Raw genomic sequence first — 27,001 nt, forward strand, 5'->3', positions numbered from 1 at the left:
TAGTGTAGCATTTCTAATAGGCAAAATTAAGGCCATGCAAACGCACACAGACATTTCCCAAACATTTTATACAGGCACCAGAAACAGGTTTTTACATCCAGATTTTGCCTTTCAGCTCTGTGTTTGTAAGGGAGGAGCAATGCATGCAAGTAAGTAGTGCTGGATGACTTCAGGAAATGATCACTTAATTCATGTTTATTCAGCTCTTGTCTCCACAGGACATCAACTAGCCCATTTGACTTTTTTTGTAACTGCTGTATAATTTATGTTGTATTCAGGGTTCAAACGTTAAATAATTATATAATCCAAAACAGTAATATTCAGTTATACATTTTCTCTAATTTAATATCCCCTTTGCTATAACATTCAAATGAATACTGGAGCCATGTATTCTGGAGGCATTGTAAGCTTTTTCAGTATAGTAGCCAACATGTAGCCATGTTGAAAACAAAGCTTTCTCTATGAAACACACCAAGACTTGGACAAAGTCACCAAGATATTTATGTCCTCTCTGACTAAAGCTTGTCAGTAATGCACTTATGAAGATGCATCAACCATAAAAAAATAAAGTGAAATCATAACTAGGAATTTTTTTTAACATACCATTTTTTTTTTATACTTGACTCAGTGTTTGCTAGTGTTCCTCACTTTATTATGTTTCATTAGCTCTCTGCCCAAATACAGTGTGAATGAAGGAATCACACCAGTATAAAGTACAGTATGTACATAATTGTTGGTAAACAACTGTGGGATTGCAATCAGTACAATTGTACATTATTTCTTATTTCATTATTTCTGAGTAAATGGAAATAATGAACTAAGTCTGTTTCTGGTTTTCACTTTATTTGTGCCTTTTATCCTTATTCCTCTGCATGCGTTTAAGCATCTCTGCTTTCTTGAGACACTGCTAAGACATAAGGTAATGCTCCAATGGTGATGGTAATGATGATGATGTTAAAATAATAATAATAATAATAATAATAATAATAATAATAATAATAATAATAATAATAATAATAATAATAATAATGCCTGATCAACAAAGCTATGAAGGTTGGGTGTAGAACAGTAAGGAGCCCGGCAGAAGAAGATCTGATAGAGCGATTGGGTTTGTAGTCAAAAAGATCAGATAGTTTAGGTGTTGGACGATGGAGAGCTTTGTATTTGAAAAGGAAGATTTGAAATGAATGTGGTACTTAACAGGAAGCCAGTGAAAATCCTGGAGGATGGGTGTAATGTGCTGGTGTACCTGGGATTGAATGAGAAGACAGGCAGCAGATTTCTGACCCATCTGAAGCTTGTGAAGGAGAGAAGGGCTAATGCCTGCAAGGACAGTGTTTCAGTAGTCTGAGAGGCTAGAGATGAAAGCATGAATGAGAGATTTATTAGCAGACGGATTTTGGATTTTAGTAATATTACAGGTGAAAGAAGTACATCTTAACAGTAGCATGAACATGGGTGCCAAGTTCAAGTTCAAGTTCGGTTTATTCGTCACATACATAGTCATACACAGTATAACACGCAGTGAAATGGTGGAGAGTGCTCTGTCCAAACTGAGGAAGAGAACCAGGGGTGCATAGAGAAAAAAAATATATATACAGATAAATATATATTTTCTATGTATGTACAAAATATATTAACAATGTATGTACAATATATGTATATTATGATTATATACACAATGTACAATGTACAAATGAAAGAATTGCACTGAGGATAACACCCAGGTTTCTAACCAGGGGAAGGGGACATAGCTATATCATCAGTGGTTAGAGTGAAAGAACCAGTTTTACTCAGGATTGATTTTGAGCCTATGATAAGCTCGGTCTTGTTGCTATTTAACATAAGAAAGTTGTGTTTCATCCAGAGTTTAATTTCTGAAAGATATGCTTCTAAGTGATTGAGTGGTAGATGTAACTGATTTGGTCCTGAGAAAGATCTGGGCTTAGCGATGGAAGTCCAGTTTGAAATGATGTTTGATATGTCTGAGAGAGAGTATGTAAACTGATAGAAATTCAACTGAGGTATAGGTGGTTCTTGTACAATGCTTGATTTTATAGTTTCAGAAAGGCCCAAATAAACTGCTTCTCACAAACTTCCACAGGGCATAATTATTAATTAACTCTTTAACTCTAAAACCAAGCATTTGACAAAAGCACCTAAAAAATTCTAACTACTCTGATTGCTAAATAAAACAGGCTTTTGGGGTTTGGCACTGGTCTATTCCTTTTTTCTCTTATTTAGGTTTTATTTTACCAATATCCTCTATTTACTGAAATCTTCTATCTGCTGCATGCTCTTAATAACTTATTAAATACTAGTTGCGGAGGAAGTCTATTGTGTTTGACAGCCATTTCAGAAACGCCCAGTGTAAAGTCAAGAAAGGCAGACGTGCGAAATTTGCATGACCCACATTTCATTTAGTTGACGAATTGGTCAAGTGTGGCTCATTCAGAATAAATGCGTTTTATTGCCCTCTAGTGGATAAGCAGAGAATAGCACCCTACAACAAAAACGTCAAGTAATTCCTAATGGAAACAACAGGCCAATAGAGCACAAAGGAGTAAACCCGAGTTACCTGGTTGCATATATAACTCTTGGTGTCAATACCAAAGTCAACTTTGCATCATGCTTCTACCTAGCTATATGTTTTTTTTCACGAAAGGCTCCAACACACGTTTCTTGATTTCCTACTACAGTGATCCCTGTATTTCTACAGTAGTCTAGATCATTGGTATATTGGACTCTAACCTACTGTACTGGGAATACTAGGACGTATTCTATGAGAAAATGACAAAGCACTTTTGTAAGTCGCTCTGGATAAGAGCGTCTGCTAAATGCCGTAAATGTAAATTTACTGGAAGAAAACATGTTTATTTTTATTAGGCGTTATTAACCGTCAAATGTCTACCATAGGTGGTGGCACGTATTTAATATATCCCTGAAGTGATTTTTCACAGCAATGTTTGGATTTGCTTAAGGTAGACTAATTGTAGGATTCTGTGTAACTTTGTTGCATGGACTATATAAAACAGGTCTACATTTATTGCATTACATTACATAACTAGCTCCGTTGTGAATGTAGTTTCATAGGTAGCATCTTCGTCAAAAATATAATCGATAGTTGTTGTTTTTTTTCCACCAAGGCTGTACGTTTCCGAATTTGATGTAAAACATACTTATAGAAAAGAAGAGAACTGGTAATTTAAGATAATTTCAAAAGCATCGAAAACAAAAGAAAAGCATCGGACGTAGTCTAAAGATCCTATCAGAAACTAATAAAAAAATAGCAGCTAAATAGACACTGACATGAGATGGAGTACTGTAGCTTTAACGAAAGCATCAGCGGACTATTTTGTTGTCTTGGCAGCCCAACCAAATCAACGAAACGGGGATCCTGGCTGTGTTTTGTAGCCAAGATATAATTTTAAATATTACATTGTAAATGCTACTGTGTTACTTACAAACACTACAGCCAGCAAATGACTTTTGCCGCTGTGTAGTTAGCTCGCTAGCTAAGGCAAATACGCCATCAGTGCTGAGTGTGTTTGGCTTTACACCGTCTAACGTTAGCTAACCTATCTATCCTGGTTCATTAGGTTAACGCTAGCTAACTAGCTACTTACAGTTGCACTGGATCTGACTGTCTAGGTTTTATTATTGTAGCTACTCCGTAACAAAAAGTAATCTCAGAATTGTATACGTAGACCTAATATACCTTCAAATACTTTATTACTTTGACGGTAATAGCATGGAACAGTCACACAAGAGAGTAGTTAGCGCTGGGAAGGCGAAAAACAAGCTACCCTGGGAGAGGTCTTGCCTCCCATGTTTAGTAAACAAGCAGCCTTGCAGTGCATCAAATGCAAAGGTATCTGATAATGTGAATGATTGCCTCATGAAGTTAATTTTACATGCACACACAGAATTACAAAAAAGGAAAAATAAGGTTAAAAATTAGAGAATGTACTATTTTGAATGCAGCTCCAAACTCAACAAGCTACTTTACCTTTTTTTTTCTTTATGTAGCTGTGAATCTTATTTATTTGTGTTAGGCTACAAGTTGTTTTCTATTCCATATTCCAATTTCCATCAATATATTGTAGTATTTGTGTGAAACCACCAAATTGATAAATCTTGGAATAGCCTACTGTCTTCTCCCATAGCTGTATTGGAAGGATTTAAAAATGAAAGAACCTGAAATACTAAATTGCAGTTGAATAAAATAACCTAACCTAAACTTTGTATTCTTTTAGACAGGATTAATGTACTGTCAGGTGTTTTATCTTCAAACTCAAGTCTTCACCATATCCAGATTCCCCCCTGATTTAACAGACTGGTCAGAGAGTAGGACCTAACAAATAGAAAGGATTCACTAGAGAGGGTCGGTTGTCAGAGAAAAGAGAGACAGTGTGCTGTTCTGGTTACAACCTCCCACGAAGCAGAAAGGGACCAGTGGGTTAAAAGGGTATGACATATCTTGTTCACCTGAAAGTAATTCATGACATGTGCTGACCCCAAAACTCTTTGGTAAACTGCACAACATGGGGCATTATAGTAGATATAACAGGGAAGATAAAAACACTTTCAAAATCGCAGACACAGATGTAATCAAACGCCTAATGTTCCAAGCATTAGTGCAAGATGTTTAAAATATATTTTACATACAGCTGAATTGGTAAAGCTAGGTATCTATCTTAGATTAATTTTCTTGCATGGTGTAGCTAACATTATAACATTGACTCACACTAAAATGATCTTTAAAATATCTACAAAGTGTTTGTAACACTACATGTTTCTTGGCAACATATCTACAACATTTAGTTTCCATTGTTAGAAAGGTTGTCTGTTGTTTGGCGTTAAGAGATAATTTATCATATTCCCAAAGCAGATATTGTGATAAAGGTCTCACTGTTCCCTGTGCCTGCATGTGAAGTTTGTCTTAATTAAGCTGTTGAAACCTTAGGGAACTGTTTCTTCCTTGCCACTGAAAATCACCTTGCGTGTTTACTTCAAGCTCAGCGAGGCAATGGCATCCTGTTGACTTATTTCTCCTTTGTAAGCACGCAAACAGTAAAAAGGTGGGGTTTTGTGCAAAACATATGTAACTGTTTTTAATAATCTGGGGTCAGTGTGTGCTTTTCTAGAGTTGTTTCACAAGCATTTTAGTGAAAAATATATTCAAACTGAATTCTATCCAATCTATCTCTCTAATGTCTCTAATAATAGGGCCGTGTGGTTTTGCTTATGGAAACCAGGCAGTTAGACAGTGTGTCGAATGTTTAATGAAGGGAGAAGATTATGAAGTCTTGGGTAATGTTATCACTGTGGAATTAGACACCCGTCTTGTTTTTATACCTCTTGGTGAAAAAAAATGACCCCTGAGAAGTTCTGATCAAAGGAATCTAGAAATTTTATAGACAAAATTTAAGATATAACCAAAGATGAAAGTTACAGCCTTACATTTCTTACATTACTGCCCTTCTGCAGACCTGAACTGTTTTGCCTAATGTGTAAGTTTTGAGTCACTTCATTTTTATAACATGACCCCCCCCATTATTTTTCATGTTGAACTGTTTCAGTACTATTTTCATTGTAATTTAGTTGCATAAAATTGCACAATGTCCTGTACATTTTTGTTAAGAAAGCATTGTGTACTGAGCTACAACAGATGGTCTGAGAAGAAAATTCCGAGCAAGTCTATGTGTTTACATATACCCAACTTTCAAGATCGTACTGGAATTCAAAAGAGGAAAGTGCTTTTTATTCTTGTTGGAGAACACAGTCTTTGTAAATATCCTAATTGTCAACAATACTGGACAGTGTTGCTTGAACTGTAGCGTTACTGCGATTGCGATTGCTAACCTAGGTTAACTAGCTTAGCTAGTTAGCTAACGGATTCTTTCCAAGTTGAGCTCCTGACAAACTGACTTGGTGATATAGCACCTATCCAACACGCTGCTGAAGTGCGCTAGCTAGCCAACTGGCTATATTGCTTTTCCAAATCAGTGATTGGATCAATGAGTCTGATCAATGATGATTTATGCGCTAATATCGCCGGAGTTACACGAACAACTCCTTGATCACGAGAACTACCAGAGCCGAACAAATGGGGTAGAAGAGCTGAAGAACATTATTTCAGAGCTGGACTTGAAAACCGTTTCCTCTGACAGTATTGTGGAATTCATCAATTTTTTACGTAGACTTCTGGATGATACAAACTTCAAAGTCTTGTATGGCACTTTACAGGTTATCAGCCTCCTGGTTCAAAACCTGGACTACGCCGTGGACAGACATTATAAACAGATTGTATGTGTGGCCCTCAAAACTTTGGGGGACGCACGGACTGTTCCCCGGAATGAGTACATGAATATTTTTCGTCACCTCATGAGGATTGTAGGTCCACAGAAAGTTTTGGAACTTGTAATAGGACAGCTAAGGCACAAAAATTCCAGAGTCAGAGAAGATGTCATCAACATCATCACAGCTGCTATGCTCACACACCCCAGAAAAGACTTCAATATCCCTAATCTGTGTTCTGTAGTGGCTCCTTATCTTGCAGACAATAAAAAGAGGGTCCGACATGCTGCTCTGGAGCTCTTTGCTGTTTTTGACTGCTGTCTTGACACAGGAAAAAAACAGCTACTCATGAAGGCCATTGACAGGTTGGACTTCACTGGAGATGTGGAGGGACTTATGGCTGCAGTACAGGCACGAAGAGCCAGACATATTCTCCCCCGATTGTCTGCAGATGGTATGGTGGAATACGCACTGGTCATCCCCAAGCCTGGTCAACGGCGAATACCTCAGTTTGGCTCTGGAGCTGACCTGAACTGGGTTATTAATGGAGGGAAAGTTAACAGTGCACAGAGCCACCACACAGAACCAGATTCGGATCGACTGAGTGGCTACGGCAGCTTTGGTTCTCTTACAGATGGCCTCCAGTCACACAAGAGAGTAGTTAGCGCTAGGAAGGCGAAAAACAAGCTACCCTGGGAGAGGTCTTTCCTCCCATGTTTAGTAAACAAGCAGCCTTGCAGTGCATCAAATGCAAAGTTATCTGATAAGGTGGGTGATTACCTCATGAAGTTAATTTTACATGCACACACAGAATTACAAAAAAGGAAAAATAAGGTTAAAAATGAGAGAATGTACTATTTTGAATGCAGCTCCAAACTCAACAAGCTACTTTACCTTTTTTACAGTACAATTGTACATTATTTCTTATTTCATTATTTCTGAGTAAATGGAAATAATGAACTAAGTCTGTTTCTGGTTTTCACTTTATTTGTGCCTTTTATCCTTATTCCTCTGCATGCGTTTAAGCATCTCTGCTTTCTTGAGACACTGCTAAGACATAAGGTAATGCTCCAATGGTGATGGTAATGATGATGATGTTAAAATAATAATAATAATAATAATAATAATAATAATAATAATAATAATAATAATAATAATGCCTGATCAACAAAGCTATGAAGGTTGGGTGTAGAACAGTAAGGAGCCCGGCAGAAGAAGATCTGATAGAGCGATTGGGTTTGTAGTCAAAAAGATCAGATAGTTTAGGTGTTGGACGATGGAGAGCTTTGTATTTGAAAAGGAAGATTTGAAATGAATGTGGTACTTAACAGGAAGCCAGTGAAAATCCTGGAGGATGGGTGTAATGTGCTGGTGTACCTGGGATTGAATGAGAAGACAGGCAGCAGATTTCTGACCCATCTGAAGCTTGTGAAGGAGAGAAGGGCTAATGCCTGCAAGGACAGTGTTTCAGTAGTCTGAGAGGCTAGAGATGAAAGCATGAATGAGAGATTTATTAGCAGACGGATTTTGGATTTTAGTAATATTACAGGTGAAAGAAGTACATCTTAACAGTAGCATGAACATGGGTGCCAAGTTCAAGTTCAAGTTCGGTTTATTCGTCACATACATAGTCATACACAGTATAACACGCAGTGAAATGGTGGAGAGTGCTCTGTCCAAACTGAGGAAGAGAACCAGGGGTGCATAGAGAAAAAAAATATATATACAGATAAATATATATTTTCTATGTATGTACAAAATATATTAACAATGTATGTACAATATATGTATATTATGATTATATACACAATGTACAATGTACAAATGAAAGAATTGCACTGAGGATAACACCCAGGTTTCTAACCAGGGGAAGGGGACATAGCTATATCATCAGTGGTTAGAGTGAAAGAACCAGTTTTACTCAGGATTGATTTTGAGCCTATGATAAGCTCGGTCTTGTTGCTATTTAACATAAGAAAGTTGTGTTTCATCCAGAGTTTAATTTCTGAAAGATATGCTTCTAAGTGATTGAGTGGTAGATGTAACTGATTTGGTCCTGAGAAAGATCTGGGCTTAGCGATGGAAGTCCAGTTTGAAATGATGTTTGATATGTCTGAGAGAGAGTATGTAAACTGATAGAAATTCAACTGAGGTATAGGTGGTTCTTGTACAATGCTTGATTTTATAGTTTCAGAAAGGCCCAAATAAACTGCTTCTCACAAACTTCCACAGGGCATAATTATTAATTAACTCTTTAACTCTAAAACCAAGCATTTGACAAAAGCACCTAAAAAATTCTAACTACTCTGATTGCTAAATAAAACAGGCTTTTGGGGTTTGGCACTGGTCTATTCCTTTTTTCTCTTATTTAGGTTTTATTTTACCAATATCCTCTATTTACTGAAATCTTCTATCTGCTGCATGCTCTTAATAACTTATTAAATACTAGTTGCGGAGGAAGTCTATTGTGTTTGACAGCCATTTCAGAAACGCCCAGTGTAAAGTCAAGAAAGGCAGACGTGCGAAATTTGCATGACCCACATTTCATTTAGTTGACGAATTGGTCAAGTGTGGCTCATTCAGAATAAATGCGTTTTATTGCCCTCTAGTGGATAAGCAGAGAATAGCACCCTACAACAAAAACGTCAAGTAATTCCTAATGGAAACAACAGGCCAATAGAGCACAAAGGAGTAAACCCGAGTTACCTGGTTGCATATATAACTCTTGGTGTCAATACCAAAGTCAACTTTGCATCATGCTTCTACCTAGCTATATGTTTTTTTTCACGAAAGGCTCCAACACACGTTTCTTGATTTCCTACTACAGTGATCCCTGTATTTCTACAGTAGTCTAGATCATTGGTATATTGGACTCTAACCTACTGTACTGGGAATACTAGGACGTATTCTATGAGAAAATGACAAAGCACTTTTGTAAGTCGCTCTGGATAAGAGCGTCTGCTAAATGCCGTAAATGTAAATTTACTGGAAGAAAACATGTTTATTTTTATTAGGCGTTATTAACCGTCAAATGTCTACCATAGGTGGTGGCACGTATTTAATATATCCCTGAAGTGATTTTTCACAGCAATGTTTGGATTTGCTTAAGGTAGACTAATTGTAGGATTCTGTGTAACTTTGTTGCATGGACTATATAAAACAGGTCTACATTTATTGCATTACATTACATAACTAGCTCCGTTGTGAATGTAGTTTCATAGGTAGCATCTTCGTCAAAAATATAATCGATAGTTGTTGTTTTTTTTCCACCAAGGCTGTACGTTTCCGAATTTGATGTAAAACATACTTATAGAAAAGAAGAGAACTGGTAATTTAAGATAATTTCAAAAGCATCGAAAACAAAAGAAAAGCATCGGACGTAGTCTAAAGATCCTATCAGAAACTAATAAAAAAATAGCAGCTAAATAGACACTGACATGAGATGGAGTACTGTAGCTTTAACGAAAGCATCAGCGGACTATTTTGTTGTCTTGGCAGCCCAACCAAATCAACGAAACGGGGATCCTGGCTGTGTTTTGTAGCCAAGATATAATTTTAAATATTACATTGTAAATGCTACTGTGTTACTTACAAACACTACAGCCAGCAAATGACTTTTGCCGCTGTGTAGTTAGCTCGCTAGCTAAGGCAAATACACTCAGCACTGATGGCGTGTTTGGCTTTACACCGTCTAACGTTAGCTAACCTATCTATCCTGGTTCATTAGGTTAACGCTAGCTAACTAGCTACTTACAGTTGCACTGGATCTGACTGTCTAGGTTTTATTATTGTAGCTACTCCGTAACAAAAAGTAATCTCAGAATTGTATACGTAGACCTAATATACCTTCAAATACTTTATTACTTTGACGGTAATAGCATGGAACAGTCACACAAGAGAGTAGTTAGCGCTGGGAAGGCGAAAAACAAGCTACCCTGGGAGAGGTCTTGCCTCCCATGTTTAGTAAACAAGCAGCCTTGCAGTGCATCAAATGCAAAGGTATCTGATAATGTGAATGATTGCCTCATGAAGTTAATTTTACATGCACACACAGAATTACAAAAAAGGAAAAATAAGGTTAAAAATTAGAGAACGTACTATTTTGAATGCAGCTCCAAACTCAACAAGCTACTTTACCTTTTTTTTCTTTATGTAGCTGTGAATCTTATTTATTTGTGTTAGGCTACAAGTTGTTTTCTATTCCATATTCCAATTTCCATCAATATATTGTAGTATTTGTGTGAAACCACCAAATTGATAAATCTTGGAATAGCCTACTGTCTTCTCCCATAGCTGTATTGGAAGGATTTAAAAATGAAAGAACCTGAAATACTAAATTGCAGTTGAATAAAATAACCTAACCTAAACTTTGTATTCTTTTAGACAGGATTAATGTACTGTCAGGTGTTTTATCTTCAAACTCAAGTCTTCACCATATCCAGATTCCCCCCTGATTTAACAGACTGGTCAGAGAGTAGGACCTAACAAATAGAAAGGATTCACTAGAGAGGGTCGGTTGTCAGAGAAAAGAGAGACAGTGTGCTGTTCTGGTTACAACCTCCCACGAAGCAGAAAGGGACCAGTGGGTTAAAAGGGTATGACATATCTTGTTCACCTGAAAGTAATTCATGACATGTGCTGACCCCAAAACTCTTTGGTAAACTGCACAACATGGGGCATTATAGTAGATATAACAGGGAAGATAAAAACACTTTCAAAATCGCAGACACAGATGTAATCAAACGCCTAATGTTCCAAGCATTAGTGCAAGATGTTTAAAATATATTTTACATACAGCTGAATTGGTAAAGCTAGGTATCTATCTTAGATTAATTTTCTTGCATGGTGTAGCTAACATTATAACATTGACTCACACTAAAATGATCTTTAAAATATCTACAAAGTGTTTGTAACACTACATGTTTCTTGGCAACATATCTACAACATTTAGTTTCCATTGTTAGAAAGGTTGTCTGTTGTTTGGCGTTAAGAGATAATTTATCATATTCCCAAAGCAGATATTGTGATAAAGGTCTCACTGTTCCCTGTGCCTGCATGTGAAGTTTGTCTTAATTAAGCTGTTGAAACCTTAGGGAACTGTTTCTTCCTTGCCACTGAAAATCACCTTGCGTGTTTACTTCAAGCTCAGCGAGGCAATGGCATCCTGTTGACTTATTTCTCCTTTGTAAGCACGCAAACAGTAAAAAGGTGGGGTTTTGTGCAAAACATATGTAACTGTTTTTAATAATCTGGGGTCAGTGTGTGCTTTTCTAGAGTTGTTTCACAAGCATTTTAGTGAAAAATATATTCAAACTGAATTCTATCCAATCTATCTCTCTAATGTCTCTAATAATAGGGCCGTGTGGTTTTGCTTATGGAAACCAGGCAGTTAGACAGTGTGTCGAATGTTTAATGAAGGGAGAAGATTATGAAGTCTTGGGTAATGTTATCACTGTGGAATTAGACACCCGTCTTGTTTTTATACCTCTTGGTGAAAAAAAATGACCCCTGAGAAGTTCTGATCAAAGGAATCTAGAAATTTTATAGACAAAATTTAAGATATAACCAAAGATGAAAGTTACAGCCTTACATTTCTTACATTACTGCCCTTCTGCAGACCTGAACTGTTTTGCCTAATGTGTAAGTTTTGAGTCACTTCATTTTTATAACATGACCCCCCCCCATTATTTTTCATGTTGAACTGTTTCAGTACTATTTTCATTGTAATTTAGTTGCATAAAATTGCACAATGTCCTGTACATTTTTGTTAAGAAAGCATTGTGTACTGAGCTACAACAGAACAGATGTCCAATTAAAATAAAGGAATATCATGGTTAGCTACATGCTTACTTATAAATGTTCAATAATAAGGGACTGTTTTTTGTTGTTGCTGCTTTAGTTTAGTGTGGAAGATCTCACTACCTCCTTGAGGCTGAATCAGTTAGTTAGCCAACAACTTTAAAAACGACTAATACGTTAAAGTTAAATACAAGCGGAAATATCGTACCTACTCGGTTAGAACGCATTGGCTTCTGATGAAACGTTAACACATTGAGTGAGCTGGCTAAAATAGCTAAGTAGCTAGCTAACAGTAATGTTTATTACCGCCGTAGCTAGGTTAGCTAGATAGAACCAAGTTAACGCGATTATACAGCAAGGAGACCATAAATAATTGTTAAGCTACCAGCACTTTAAGAAAACCATAAACATTCTAAGTATCTTGCTAAAAACGTTTACTTCTTAGTTCTTTGCTCAACCTAGCTATTGACCTTCACAAAGCTATCTAATAATACTTAAGTCAAATGTTAAAAATCAGAAGGTCATTCACAGTAGCTGCTCATGGCCGAGATCAAATCACCTGTCTGAATCCTGATGATGCTAGCTAGGTAGCTAGCTAGACGGGTACCATTAGCTTGATGACATGCTAACGGCTCGCTATTGTGGTTAATGTTCGCAAGCTCGCTAGCTAACTACAGTTGCTGCTAAAAATAAACTTTGCCAGGATGTGCCGACTGTCTATGTAACGTTAGCAACAAACTAGTCCAGCGCGCTCTACTACAATCAAGCAGTGTGAAAATATTACGAAACTGATGTTAATTACCTGTATTCAACCTTTTGGATGTGCCAACGAGGTCTAATGTATCGCAGTAGCGGAGATCAACACGCTAGTGACAGAAGCCTTGAGCGTTTGTCAGGAAAAACAAACACAAAAGAGGTTCTGTCTGCGTAACTTCCGGGAGAAGGGTGCACTAAATAGCACTCCAGAAAAAAACAACAACCCAATCACATTACCATTTCAAAATGTGCATGTCACAAATGTCATTTTCCCTATATAGTATGTGTTTATAATTCAATTTGCTTTATACCACGCGCCTCTTTCTCTTTAATCTCTGTTCCACTACACAATAAGGTAGTGGTGTGATTAGTTGTGGTAGGCTGTAAGAGCTTCTTTGTGGATGTTGAGACAAGATTTGTTTTTGTTATTGATCTTTTTCATGTATATACAGTCTTTGGCATATGATAACTGCTGCTGGAAACTAGAAATGTAATATATTTCAATCGCCTAGCATATTTACATAACTGTTCTGTTAACTGAGTGGTACAATTTTTATCCTATACTGATCGCACATCAGACTGGAGCATATTTATGCTAGATTCCAGTTTGGCATGGCATGAATGAGAAAGCATGATTAGTCTATCCAACATGCTGTTTCATAAATTGTAGTGTGACGAAATGTGTGCATTTGTTAGTGAGGGCAGAAGTTAAACACACAGCCATGTTGCATGAGTTACACGTCATTGTCACTAATTACTTGGGAATGGGCCACCAAAAAATCCAGCTAGAAGCAGCCCTGTTATCAAAAGCGTATTGATGAAAGACTAGAAAATAGCTAACCCAAATACAACATGCACACTACAGTATAAATGGCAGTATATACATTTCACTGGGGATAAATATCAAGATGTAGACGTATACAATATGTAGAAGTAAATGAAACATTTTACAGTATACAATTCTATTTGCAAAATGAATTAAAATTTGTGACATGTAAGGTACAGTTTTGTAAACATGACAGTTCACTAGGCTGTGTGAATTGCTTCAGCAGTAATTACATTTCTAAGTTTTTCCTAATTCCTAATCACTATTTGCTCCTAAATGACTCCTTTCTTACTGATATTTTGATCTCATTGCTTATTTTGTTGTTGTGCTGTCTGGTGTTGACCATTTAAGGACAGATACCTCCTTCAAGTCTTGATTCCTCTTGAGGATTCTTTGTTACACCCATAGTTTTACCTTGCCAATGTCACCTTTGGCTTGCTCAGTGGGGGGTCCAGACTCTGACATCAGTAAAGCTGTTTTGTTACAATGAATGTAGTAAAAGGTGCTACAGAAATAAATTTGAATTCAATTGAACTGGTTTTCATCAGGACTGCAGAGGATTGTGGTTCAGCAAAGATATGCCATTGGGAAAGAAACAGGTCAGATGCTGGTTAGTATTGGTTTTGAATGCTTTAAAGTGTTTTCCATTGGGGAGTTTCTGAAATAAGTGACATCCAGGTGAAGGGATTTGCAGAACTTTTGGAGTTTCTAGAGTGATGAAGCTCAGCAAGGAATGAGAAAGAGAAAAGAGAGAAAGAGAAAGATGACTTTCTGAGCGCACTCAATGATATGCTGCAGCTGGTTTCTGGACTGTGCATTAGTGGAGCCTAAAATGTAATTAAGCTTTTGATTAAGACATACCTGCGCTTCTGTACTTTCTTTGTAATAGTAGAATCCTGCATCTGAAATGAATTTGCAGGATTCCACTGCATTGACCAGTTTCTTAATGACTAATGAGGAGGGTGCAAGAGGATGCTTCCTGAAGTACATTATAATTTCCACATCTTGGTGGTGTTGAGATCCAGGTTGTTTAAGACACAGACACACTAAATTAGGTATATCTGGGAAAGTTCACTATTGGCTCACTCTAGGCTTAATTCTAAAACTAAAATATATATTTCTTTAACTTCACTTGGGATTCTCTGAATCTATGTAGACCCAGAACTAATGTATGCATCTGGTGTCTACAAAAAAGCTACAGTTCAGAATTACAAAATAACTCTATTTAATACCAAACATAGTTTGGAATCTGGAGGGTTCCATACACCCTGGAACATAACATTGTTTTAGTGTGGATGCAAAAGATGCAAAAGATTTGAAATTACCCACAAACCACGGACATACGGGTGAAATTTAGAAAACCTGCTGAGCTTTTTTTTAGAGTACAGACATCCATTGGGATTTTATACCATGTAAATGTCCTTAAACAGAGATATGGACGCAGAATAACGTTATTGTGAACAGCTACACATAAGAAGAGTTGTTGTATCGTTATAGGCCATTTGAATGAACATAATTTATGGTCCAATACGGTCAAGCATATTTGGTCACAATTCCCATATTTTCACGCGCGAGGTCGAATCTTCGCGGTTACGAGAACTCGCGTCACCATGGAAGCAGTTGTTTTTTGACATAGTGTTTTTTTGATTCCAGACGATGAACTGTGATGAACGATGGTCTGAGAAGAAAATTCCGAGCAAGTCTATGTGTTTACATATACCCAACTTTCAAGATCGTACTGGAATTCAAAAGAGGAAAGTGCTTTTTATTCTTGTTGGAGAACACAGTCTTTGTAAATATCCTAATTGTCAACAATACTGGACAGTGTTGCTTGAACTGTAGCGTTACTGCGATTGCGATTGCTAACCTAGGTTAACTAGCTTAGCTAGTTAGCTAACGGATTCTTTCCAAGTTGAGCTCCTGACAAACTGACTTGGTGATATAGCACCTATCCAACACGCTGCTGAAGTGCGCTAGCTAGCCAACTGGCTATATTGCTTTTCCAAATCAGTGATTGGATCAATGAGTCTGATCAATGATGATTTATGCGCTAATATCGCCGGAGTTACACGAACAACTCCTTGATCACGAGAACTACCAGAGCCGAACAAATGGGGTAGAAGAGCTGAAGAACATTATTTCAGAGCTGGACTTGAAAACCGTTTCCTCTGACAGTATTGTGGAATTCATCAATTTTTTACGTAGACTTCTGGATGATACAAACTTCAAAGTCTTGTATGGCACTTTACAGGTTATCAGCCTCCTGGTTCAAAACCTGGACTACGCCGTGGACAGACATTATAAACAGATTGTATGTGTGGCCCTCAAAACTTTGGGGGACGCACGGACTGTTCCCCGGAATGAGTACATGAATATTTTTCGTCACCTCATGAGGATTGTAGGTCCACAGAAAGTTTTGGAACTTGTAATAGGACAGCTAAGGCACAAAAATTCCAGAGTCAGAGAAGATGTCATCAACATCATCACAGCTGCTATGCTCACACACCCCAGAAAAGACTTCAATATCCCTAATCTGTGTTCTGTAGTGGCTCCTTATCTTGCAGACAATAAAAAGAGGGTCCGACATGCTGCTCTGGAGCTCTTTGCTGTTTTTGACTGCTGTCTTGACACAGGAAAAAAACAGCTACTCATGAAGGCCATTGACAGGTTGGACTTCACTGGAGATGTGGAGGGACTTATGGCTGCAGTACAGGCACGAAGAGCCAGACATATTCTCCCCCGATTGTCTGCAGATGGTATGGTGGAATACGCACTGGTCATCCCCAAGCCTGGTCAACGGCGAATACCTCAGTTTGGCTCTGGAGCTGACCTGAACTGGGTTATTAATGGAGGGAAAGTTAACAGTGCACAGAGCCACCACACAGAACCAGATTCGGATCGACTGAGTGGCTACGGCAGCTTTGGTTCTCTTACAGATGGCCTCCAGTCACACAAGAGAGTAGTTAGCGCTAGGAAGGCGAAAAACAAGCTACCCTGGGAGAGGTCTTTCCTCCCATGTTTAGTAAACAAGCAGCCTTGCAGTGCATCAAATGCAAAGTTATCTGATAAGGTGGGTGATTACCTCATGAAGTTAATTTTACATGCACACACAGAATTACAAAAAAGGAAAAATAAGGTTAAAAATGAGAGAATGTACTATTTTGAATGCAGCTCCAAACTCAACAAGCTACTTTACCTTTTTTTTCCTTTATGTAGCTGTGAATCTTATTTATTTGTGTTAGGCTACAAGTTGTTTTCTATTCCATATTCCAATTTCCATCAACATTACTTCTTACATTACTGCCCTTCTGCAGACCTGAACTGTTTTGCCTAATGTGTAAGTTTTGAGTCACTTCATTTTTATAACATGACCCCCATTATTTTTCATGTTGAACTGTTTCAGTACTATTTTCATTGTAATTTAGTTGCATAAAATTGCACAATGTCCTGTACATTTTTGTTAAGAAAGCATTGTGTACTGAGCTACAACAGAACAGATGTCTATTTAAAAAAAGGAATATCATGGTTTGCTACATGCTTACTTATAAATGTTCAATAATAAGGGACTGTTTTTTGTTGTTGCTGCTTTAGTTTAGTGTGGAAGATCTCACTACCTCCTTGAGGCTGAATCAGAAAAACTGTGGCACAAACTCTGGTAAGTAAATGTCTCTTTGTTTTCTCTTTGTGTCCTCTATTTTAGATTTGTCCTATTTTCTTACTAGGTTTTCAACATACAACCTATAAATACATGTTGATTTGTATTCCCATGTCTCTTGTGTCTTTTACTGTTTCTGCCTTTACTCATGCTTTCATTTTCACACCTTAAATTAGCAGCTAATTATCTAGCTAATTAGTGTGTGTGTGTGTGTGTGTGCGTGCGCGTGCGTGCGTGTGTGTGTGTGTGTTAATTTATCTGGACATTTGTCCTTGAACATGCCACCCAGACTTGTAACATGTAGGTCAAGACATGAAATGAAAATGTTAACTCATTGTTAAGTTTTAAATGTGTATGAGTACATGGAATACATTGAAGTGGGTTTCTATCAGTATTCGGACTGCTGCTATTAATATGGGCGTTCTTCAGTACTTTTCAATATTCCTGTACTTTATGGAAAAAAAATTTGGCATCATGAAAAATATCCTAAAATCCACACCGAAGCATTAACACAATGTAGCAGTGTGTGGATTATGAAACATGGGAGTAGTATTTATTAGAAACACTAGAGGAAGTCTGAATTTGAGTGTATTTCATGCTCCAGTACTAATTTTAGCAGTGATATGTTTGTAGATGACTGAGTAGAGCACACTAGAGTGGGCACCATGACCACCCACATGCAGGGTGGGTTTACGGTGAAACACATTATTTGTTGGGCAGTTTTGTTTAGCCTAGGATGATAATGCTTCCTACCATTGATATAGAAGCTTAGTATAATACTGGCTATACATGTATATTGATTATAGTTGTCACTTTGTCATTATTTTAACCCGCCCCAACAAACAAACAAAACATTGTCATGTTGCTTTGCTGGCTTCTGATACCACATCTAGATGGCTGCAAACGCAATCATCTATATAACATGGCTTCTTTAATATGCTGGGTGAAACAAGGCCAGTGTTGAGCTCTGGTGTGCTGCAGCGGTCTGTGTGATGTAAGGAATTTGTGATTTTTACCAAGTCCTATTTTAGTTGGCATTGACAATATAAGACTGCAGGCAAGACTAGACTTGAATCTTTTATTGCAGTCTGTTGATAAAAGATCCCACCTGCACTGTTCAAATCCAAGAAGAGCCTACAGAGGTCTCCTGTAAACAATGTAACCATATGATTAAGTTTTCTTAAAATTATGTTAAAGTCTTTAGTTATAAAATCTAAATTGCTATTGCTCACTTTTTGTTTACCGCTTAGTTGTTTTTTGGTATGCATTTGTAGTCTGATGTGTGCCTATTAGTTACATATGCTGAGCTGATGCTTCAAATTGTCCTCAAGTTTCCTGTTTCTGTTTCATTCTCCAGATTCAGTAGAGCCTTTCCAGCCCGATGCTCCAGGATGGAAAAGAGAGACAGTGGGTAGACTTTGTCGAAGCGGTAGCCTTGGTGCGGACCCAGATATTTTAAAAGCAGCTAATCTCAGTGATTCTGACAGAGGTGACTTGTTGATGTTGATTTTACTTTATTTATATATACAAAATGTAGAAAATAGCACATTTGCATAATTTTTGCAATAGATTTGTTTTGTTGTAAAATATTGCTAAATAGAATAATTGGAATCAAGGCATCACTTGACCATAAACTTCACTCACTGAGTGTCAAATGAAAGGAGCTACTGAACATTATTTGCTGCCAAATGAATAGTCATGGAAGATTCTCTTGAGAATAGATGCTCTTTTCCATACAGGTTTGCCCAAAGCCAACCGCTTGCTGTCTGGTAACCCCAGTGTAGAGCGCACCTTTTCAGTTCCTTCCAATCCACCCCCCCCCGGGTCTTTTCTGCTGCCCTCCTACCCTCTGGCCACTCTTCCGGGAGTGCAGCTGACTCCCACCCTGCCTCGTAGATGCCATGCAAACTCCTCACTGTCCATGTCCAATACATGGCCCAACAAGCGAGATACGATCCCTCGTCACAGGGACCCCAGCTCATGGGGGGATAAAACAGGTGAGGGCATAGCTACATTGCTTAGAAAATGTGTCTTTGTTCAGTGGGAAACTGCCAAAGCATTTTTGGCTCTTCAGTATTTAGCAGTGTCAGAATTAAAAATGAATCATACTGAAATATCAAATTGTATTGAAATGTAAGATTTCAGGATTCAATTTAAAAAAAAAAAGAAACTGAATCATTGTTGGGTCACACATTTACATGAGCTCTACTTAATCTGGAATGGATGTCTTGCTTTCAGTTATTCTTTGTTATATCTTTGTGATATCTAATCACATTTTGAGTAAGAACTTGATAGTTGGTAACAAGGATGCCAATTACAGGATGAAAATGTAAACTGTTTACTGTGATTGTAATGCAGCTGCCTTCACTTTTGACTGGTGTGTTTCTCCATATGTGAAGTACACAGAGGTTGATGTGGCTTTGCCTTAAACTGACACTTTTTTACCACCATGACAGGAGTTTTTGGCTTCACTGGTGCTCCCTGCTACCCTGGAGTGACTCTGTCCCCAGAACAGGAGGAGTTGGTAAGAAAACCCCCCAGGGAGCCACTGATTGGGGTGTATGGCCATGCTGTTTCAGCTGGCCATATGGATTCGGAAGAAAGCACTGAGCCAGAAAAAGCAGCGGTGAGACAATGTTTATTTTGTTTTATTGAACAATCTGCTAATATTTATTGATTCCCTTTACTTTAATCTTTCCTAACTTCAGCAGTGGTTTTTGAATGTGCTGTTGATATGGAATGACTTTGTTGCCAGTTTGACAGTAAAATTTTGATAAAATAACGATTTGATAAGATTTTAATGCAAATTGACTCCTACGTTGCATAATTTCAGTCCGGTCCTCCAGGTTCTGATTGACAGTCTTGAATAGAGATGCTATGTGGTTATTCATGTATGTGTATTTGTTGGAGAGGGTAAAGCCGTTTAGGTTTGCAAGGGTTAAGATGCATCAACATCGTCTGGAGCAGCAAGAAGTTCCGCCTATACAGGGGGAGTGGCAGAACATGCAACGATTGAAGCAGAACTTTAGACACATGGCATTTGACGTGGGCTCAGACGACACGGCATCTCTGAAAGGTAACGGTTGACCTCAATGAATGCTCCTCCTCGTGCTTACTGAGACTCATGGAAGCTCTGTAGTCACCATAGCCTGTTAATCTCCTTCCCATCAGATTTGCAGCGCAACGGTAGTGTTCTAGCATCCACGAAGGCTGAACTCCTGGATGATTTGCCCTCGAGCCCCAACAGCACACACGCACCCAGAAGCCTGGTCAAAAGTTTCATTCATCCCAGCCCTCCCACGGCTCCTTCCAGACGCATGCTGCCACGACGCCAACAAGCCCCCAGTCTGAACAGAGCATGTCCACCCCTTTCAAACTGCTCTGGTGAGTGTCACCTGTTATTCTGCGCTTCATGCATGGTCACTGCTCTTGAGTAAATAGATTTGCTCTAAACGCTGTATCACACAATTGTGTTTTAAAGGCCCTGCACAGTTGTTTGTTTAAAAATGCAAAAAAACAAAAAAAAACCCAACCATATATATTCCAAAGAATGTTAAATATTCCAGTCACCTTCCTACTATCATTTTTTTAAACCATAAAACGACATTAAAAAGAGTGTTGTCCTTTTACCATTCTGCTGTTTGGGCGTGGACCTCAGAGGATTCATTGACAGCCTCTGTGTGAAAAGCTATTAGGGATTTTGGTCAACAGCAGAATCCTTGCTGTGTTTAAATAGACTAATCAATTAGAGGACACCACAGTTCGTATTTTAAGAATACATTTATAGCAATATCATCTGTGCATTTATTACATATTGATCATGTTTACATTAAAGCTATTAAGGAACGTTAGCTAACTAGCGTATATTCGGCTGGTTAATCAGGTCTAGCTAACAGGCTTTGACTACGCATGGAGAGAGCTAAACATGGGACAGGCAGAGACTGGTGGCAATTTCAAATAGTGTTGGTGTATCATAACGTTATAAAAAATACATTTGTTGACCCAAATTGCACAAAATTAGCAAACGTTTGCATGTACTAACGTTTTGTTATATTTTCCATTACTTGCTACGGTATTGAATAAAGTGTCGAATGAAAACAATGGCTGTTAATTAATATCAAAGACTTACTAACTTATCAATATTACCTCCAGTAAGTGTGGGGAAAGGTGTTGTGTTTCAGTTATAGTCGGCAGGCAAATCTAGAGCTGTATTGAGCTCAGTTTGCAAATTATTTCACAGTAAAATGCTTGCTACAAACTCTTGTATTGGGTGTCACTTAGACCCCAGAAAGAAATTTGAGCAACCTTGATTTGGTCTTGTTTTCTGGAATAAAATGTAGAGTAACCCTTTTCCCGTTTGTATACAAAAACTGAGCATTTGTATGTACATGTCATCTCTGTTCCTTGAAAAGAGCTATGTGCAGTGATTGAAGTGTAGTAGGGTCAGTTGATTTCACAGTTCATGTATATGCAATATTACATAGCTTATGATTCCCTATAGTCAATTAGTGTTATCTGTGACATCAAAGATAACACCACATAAAGTGTAAGTCCTAAATAGAAGTTAGGCGGTATAGAAAAAATAAAACAATTAGAGGTTGTTTTATGCACTCTACAATGCCCAATAACTACTGAACTGAAGCAGAAGTATGAAGATAATCACATACTTCCAGCTAATACAACATTTTGAGTAAGGAGAAAAAATACTGTGCAAGGCCATTAAATGTAGTTGGCCATCTTGAATAATGTTATGTTTTGCAGTCAAGTTGATTTGAAACAAAGTTGAACTGGTAGCCCTAAAATAAGTAGTCAGTTTGTTTGTGGTGCGGTATTCCTCTTTAGATGAACTCACACCAGGAACCCCCAGGAAGAATCCCCATGAGCAGCTGGCTTTGCGGCCGTTCTCTAAACCGGACCTTGCTGTCACTCAGAGCTTCAGACTGCTTAGCTCTGATGACTGGTAAATCTCATACCTGTAAAATTATGACGCATTTGGCTAGGGTCAAGTAAAACAGTTTAGTAATTTATGATTTTCTGCATATATGATACATATGCTTAGAAATTAGTAAAGTGATTTTATCACTATCACTTTTTTCCTTTTGTCCCCTCTTTCATAATCTTTTTTCAGTTATGATAACCTACTTTTACAGTTTGTGTTTGTCCAATATTTTCATACAGGGAGAAGAAGATTGATGGCCTGATACTCATGCGTAGTTTAGCACGGTATCACTCTGATGTGCTTAGTAGTAGGCTTCATGATGTCTGCCTTGTTCTTAATCAAGAGGTAAGTGACTATATCTGCTCACTATTGCGTCTGACTCCTTGTAACTTCCTGTGAATCTGTCTGATTCCTAAAATTAACCTATAATACCATTAAATTTTTTGTCATACACCATCAGCCTATGTTATTGAGACATTGCTGCCAAAAACTACACAGATCTTTCAGTAAAGTTAGTATAATGCTTGAAATTATTATAAAAATAATTTTCATCTAAGGGCATTTTAGATGCCATATCTAACTGTAATAATGAGTGATGAAGCCATTTCTTGGCATAACACAAGCTGGAATGTCTTCCTTCCCCCAGGTTCAGAACCTACGCTCTGGAGTGTCACGCGTGGCGGTGGTGACCTTGGGAGAGTTGTACTCTGGCCTGCAGAAAAGTATGGACCAGGAGGTGGAAGCTACAGCCAAGGTCCTCCTCCACAAAGCAGGAGAGTCCAATGCTTTTATTAGGCAGGATGTGGACACAGCCCTGGACTGCATGGTGCAGAACTGCACCCCCACCCGAAGCATGAACGCTCTTCTCGCTGGAGGACTCGGGTCAGTTAACTTGCAGTTAGCTTTCAGCTATAGCTTTCATCTAGCTGCAGCAGTCAAGAGGCCAACAAATGAGAGCGCTTTGGCTGCTGTTTGCTATTATTTTCACTTATCCTTTGGTGTTTCGAAATGTTTTTTGGCATTGGACAGTATTTTTGTTGATTTATCCTCTTAAAGATTTTTTTTAAAGCCATCAAATAGAATAGGATAATTTGATTATGCCTTTAGTTCATAGATAAGTGTATTAAGTTACTTTAAAGATGAAAGAGTTAAACATTGCACTGTATACATTGACTAGATTACTACATATTTGTTATTATGTCATACTTTTTTGAGTGCCTTTAAATATTTCCTTCTCTTTTCTCGTTTGTGTTCTCCTCAAAAGTCATTTGAATGCTGCAGTAAGAAAGTGCACTTCTCAGCATTTGGCTACTTTGATAGAAAAGATTGGCGCTGACCGCTTATTGTCTGGGACAAAAGGTGTGACTAATCGAATTCTACCTGCAGTCTCCAAATTGGCGCAAGACTCTTCCCAAGAAACCAGGTTGGTACCAGGATCAGATGGAAAACTATCAAAGCTTTTCACATGCCCAGATAGTAATCTTTTGGTTTATTCTTTTAGTCTCCCAACTATGACACTCTGAAGTCAGCAAATGCAGCTAAATTGTAGAGTAATAGAAGTTTTTTAGACACAGAGTGTCTTGGCAACTGGAATTGTGTCCTGGTAAAATAAATATACTAATAAATATTGGACTCTGCTTAATTGTAGTAAATGTAGTAGACTGGTACAATTTGTTGGTGTGCTGTGAGTCACCCTTAAGTTCCTCCCTCATGGTTCTCTCATGGGAACGGGGCTGTTATTTGTCTCAGGTACTTTGGTCGCCGCATGCTACTGTTCCTTTCGTCTCATCACGACTTTGATAAGATGGTGGAAAAGTACATCCCTACCAAAGACCTGCCCACCATCAGGGCCACTGTCCTCACTCTGAAATCCAAGGTGACAATTCAGCACATATATTTGTATATATGATTAGGATTTTTAATTCCATTCAGCCACTATGCTGTAAGCTTACTGACTAAACAAAGCTTATTCACTAAACTTATTCACAGTATTAGTGAAACCCACCTCAGAGCTGACAAGGTAGACAAATGTTTTAAACAAATACTAAAGTACAGAGCAGTGCAAGGCACCACACATTGTACACAGCAGTATGTATATACAGCAAATATATTAAGCCAAAATCATATATTAAAGATGTCAGTGTACAAAAAGATGAGGCAATACAGTTGTCTCCTAGTAAATAGTTTGTGATCTCCCATTATAATAGTTCAAATATTGTATTTACAGTAAGGTATAGATATTGCACAGTGCAGTCCCAGACCCAGTAGTTAGAAACAAAGTATGAAAGAACATTTGGTCTTCATTATCTGGAGAGTCATCACCCAGTGATGCTGATGTGGATTTAGGTCCCGGGTGAGAAGCCTCAGGATACCCCTTCAGCTCGAGGCAGGCGCTATATCCCTTGCGGTGGAATGAGGTATGCCTCCTCTATAAACCGTCAACCTCAGATTGTCAGCAGGTGAATTTTTAAACAATCCAAGCAAAAAACATGAGTTCCTATTGAAACTGCTTTAATCTTTCTACTTTTTGATGGTGATTATGTTGTTGTTATTGTTGTTGTTGTTGTTGTTTTAAATTTATTATAACCACATTAAATTTCTTTTTATTACAATAAACCAATCCTTACATTTTCTCTCTTGTTGTGTGTGTTCAGCAAAGATGCCAGCAAAGCACAGGTCCACAGCATTGCAGACAAGACCAAGTACATCAAACAGCTTAAATACACAGACAGGACAAGGTCCAGGTGTGGGATCCTCCCAACTGTACGTGGCGGGCCAAACCACATGACTCGCGGGAGATGAGCGTTCTGTGACACTTATTGCCAAGGTGCTATTTAAACAGACTGTGAGCACACAAGGGGTCACTGACTTATGGCATGAAGCTGAACTCAGAATCAGAACAGAATGACCTCAGCAGCACTCTAGGAAGCCAATCTGATATATTCAACACTTGCTGTCTGCAGAGATGCTGAGAAGTGCTTTGCCAATTCTGTTTGATGTGTTATGAGTTATGCTTAGAGTTATGATGCCCACAAGCTGCTGTCATTTGAGGTGCATTAGTGCTGGAGGACAGGTGGAGTTTAGCAAGTAAATATGGTTGTAGCCATATTATCAACAAGGATAATGGAGTTGAGCCTGTGCAGACTTTGCTAAGATGTTGTGTATACATTTGGCTGTCAGCTGGGCCATGCACTGAACTGACCAAGTATTTTTTCTTTAACTGGAATAAAAAAATGTAAATGTTTTCAAGAATAACACGCTTCATGTGATGTTTTATGGTTTATTGTTTAAAAAATTAATGATATAGAAGTCTATTTTGGTCATGACATCAGTATGGTAAAAAATTAAATACTGGAATTAATTAAAAAAATTAAATACATGGAACAGGATAATCACAACATGATTATACAACAAATTTAATTTATATATCCAAAATGTATTAATTTTATGAGATACAATCTAGTAGTTCCTTTCTGTGATATGAAAAATATTTTGTAAAAGGGTGCTATCTGTTGTAGTTACTGATTCTTATTTTCACTTCTTATATATATATTCCTGTTAGATCATATAGAAAATTGGTCATTGTTAGTATGGCATACTCCCTTGTGTAACCCTTTTCTTTGACACGCCACCCAGCACAATATCCTTAGATTCAGCCTTAACCTTTAGGTCCTTATATGTATTGACACCCACAGTATAAGCTGTGCAATGACTGATAAATTATTTTGCTTTATACACACTACTCCAGTGTGACATTTATTTCTGTGTTCCTTTCAATAAAAAATAATCACATCATTGTGGTACAAAATTTCTTCAACAAAATTCCCTTGCTAAACAAGAGAATTCATTCTAAAAATGTGGATGATGGCAGCTGTCCCTAAACATTGTCAATTCACATCAGAGTGTAACTGGCAAACTGTCAAGACTACTGCAGCTACACATTCTTCTGTTTGAAAATGTGTGAAGATGATCACTGTAGATCATTGAGGCACCTCTATCACTGCAGATCAAACTGCCACTGATTTTACCCCTGATTTCCACTACCTGAATGCACAGACTTTCATTCTTAAAAGGAATGAACTGAAACAAAATGCTATTTGAAAAGAATTATTGCTCATACTCTGGGGAGCTCAGATTAGATTTTAGGACATTCTCATTTACAAACAGTCTATCTATTTTTCTATTTTTATTTTTCACTATCTCAGGAAATTGCCTATGTTTATAAATGCTTACAGCTGATATCTGTCATGAACTGAAACAAAAAAGGGGTCAATCTGACATTTTAGAACTTGAAAGTTGTACAATGGATAAGATAATGTTGTCTTGACATCATGCTCAGAACAAAGAAACAGTAACCTCCCCAAGAAGCAAGAAACCTCCAGCATACACTTCCAAAAGGGCTCAGTAACTGGCAAAAGTGGCACAGTGACTTCTGTTGAGCTGTAACTCACAACCGCAAGGGCCTCTGTGAATTATGACTGCAATCTGAAGCATTAGTGCCTTTAATCTCATGAAAAAGCCTTAGCAGCACGCAGCCCATTGGCTGAAATAAGATAACCCAGCGCAACCTGGTTTTATGTGATAAAGGAGCCCTGACAAACAGAAACACAAGGTGTTACCTTTTTGGGCACATGTATGAAAAGCATGTGCAACGCACAATTATAAGTCAAGTTGAATCCCTGTGTAAAAGGACTGGGAAAAGTGAAATATATACTGGAGAGTGTGA

At 37.9% G+C, this 27,001-nt stretch overlaps 2 protein-coding genes across 2 annotated transcripts; both read left to right on the forward strand.

The window, feature by feature from the left end:
- Positions 1 to 5,974: 5,974 nt before the first annotated feature.
- On the forward strand, positions 5,975 to 8,916 carry LOC145656508 (TOG array regulator of axonemal microtubules protein 1-like). Its single transcript, XM_081709698.1, has 2 exons — positions 5,975 to 7,001; positions 8,910 to 8,916. Exons 1-2 carry the CDS (start codon positions 6,034 to 6,036, stop codon positions 8,914 to 8,916), a joined length of 975 nt encoding a protein of 324 aa, XP_081565824.1. The 5' UTR covers positions 5,975 to 6,033.
- Positions 8,917 to 15,657: 6,741 nt separating this feature from the next.
- Positions 15,658 to 25,077, forward strand: LOC145656509 (TOG array regulator of axonemal microtubules protein 1-like). The gene is made up of 15 exons (XM_081709699.1): positions 15,658 to 16,751; positions 17,273 to 17,336; positions 18,694 to 18,825; positions 19,076 to 19,410; positions 19,622 to 19,634; positions 19,793 to 19,960; positions 20,242 to 20,412; positions 20,508 to 20,720; positions 22,179 to 22,296; positions 22,515 to 22,620; positions 22,922 to 23,157; positions 23,540 to 23,698; positions 24,025 to 24,151; positions 24,622 to 24,734; positions 24,930 to 25,077. Exons 1-15 carry the CDS (start codon positions 15,717 to 15,719, stop codon positions 25,075 to 25,077), a joined length of 3,138 nt encoding a protein of 1,045 aa, XP_081565825.1. The 5' UTR covers positions 15,658 to 15,716.
- The last annotated feature ends 1,924 nt before the right edge of the window (positions 25,078 to 27,001 follow it).

Source organism: Electrophorus electricus, unplaced genomic scaffold (assembly GCF_041902795.1).
Source record: "Electrophorus electricus isolate QZ-2024a unplaced genomic scaffold, ASM4190279v1 Scaffold71, whole genome shotgun sequence".
Taxonomy (NCBI): Eukaryota; Metazoa; Chordata; class Actinopteri; order Gymnotiformes; family Gymnotidae; genus Electrophorus; species Electrophorus electricus.

Coding starts and splice junctions, on each gene's coding strand:
- LOC145656509 (XM_081709699.1), top strand. CDS start 15,717: ATGATGATTTATGCGCTAATATCGCCGGAGTTACACGAACAACTCCTT. Junction 16,752..17,272: donor ATGCAAAGTTATCTGATAAG/GTGGGTGATTAC, acceptor TTGCTGCTTTAG/TTTAGTGTGGAAGATCTCAC. Junction 22,621..22,921: donor GCCTTGTTCTTAATCAAGAG/GTAAGTGACTAT, acceptor TCCTTCCCCCAG/GTTCAGAACCTACGCTCTGG.
- LOC145656508 (XM_081709698.1), top strand. CDS start 6,034: ATGATGATTTATGCGCTAATATCGCCGGAGTTACACGAACAACTCCTT.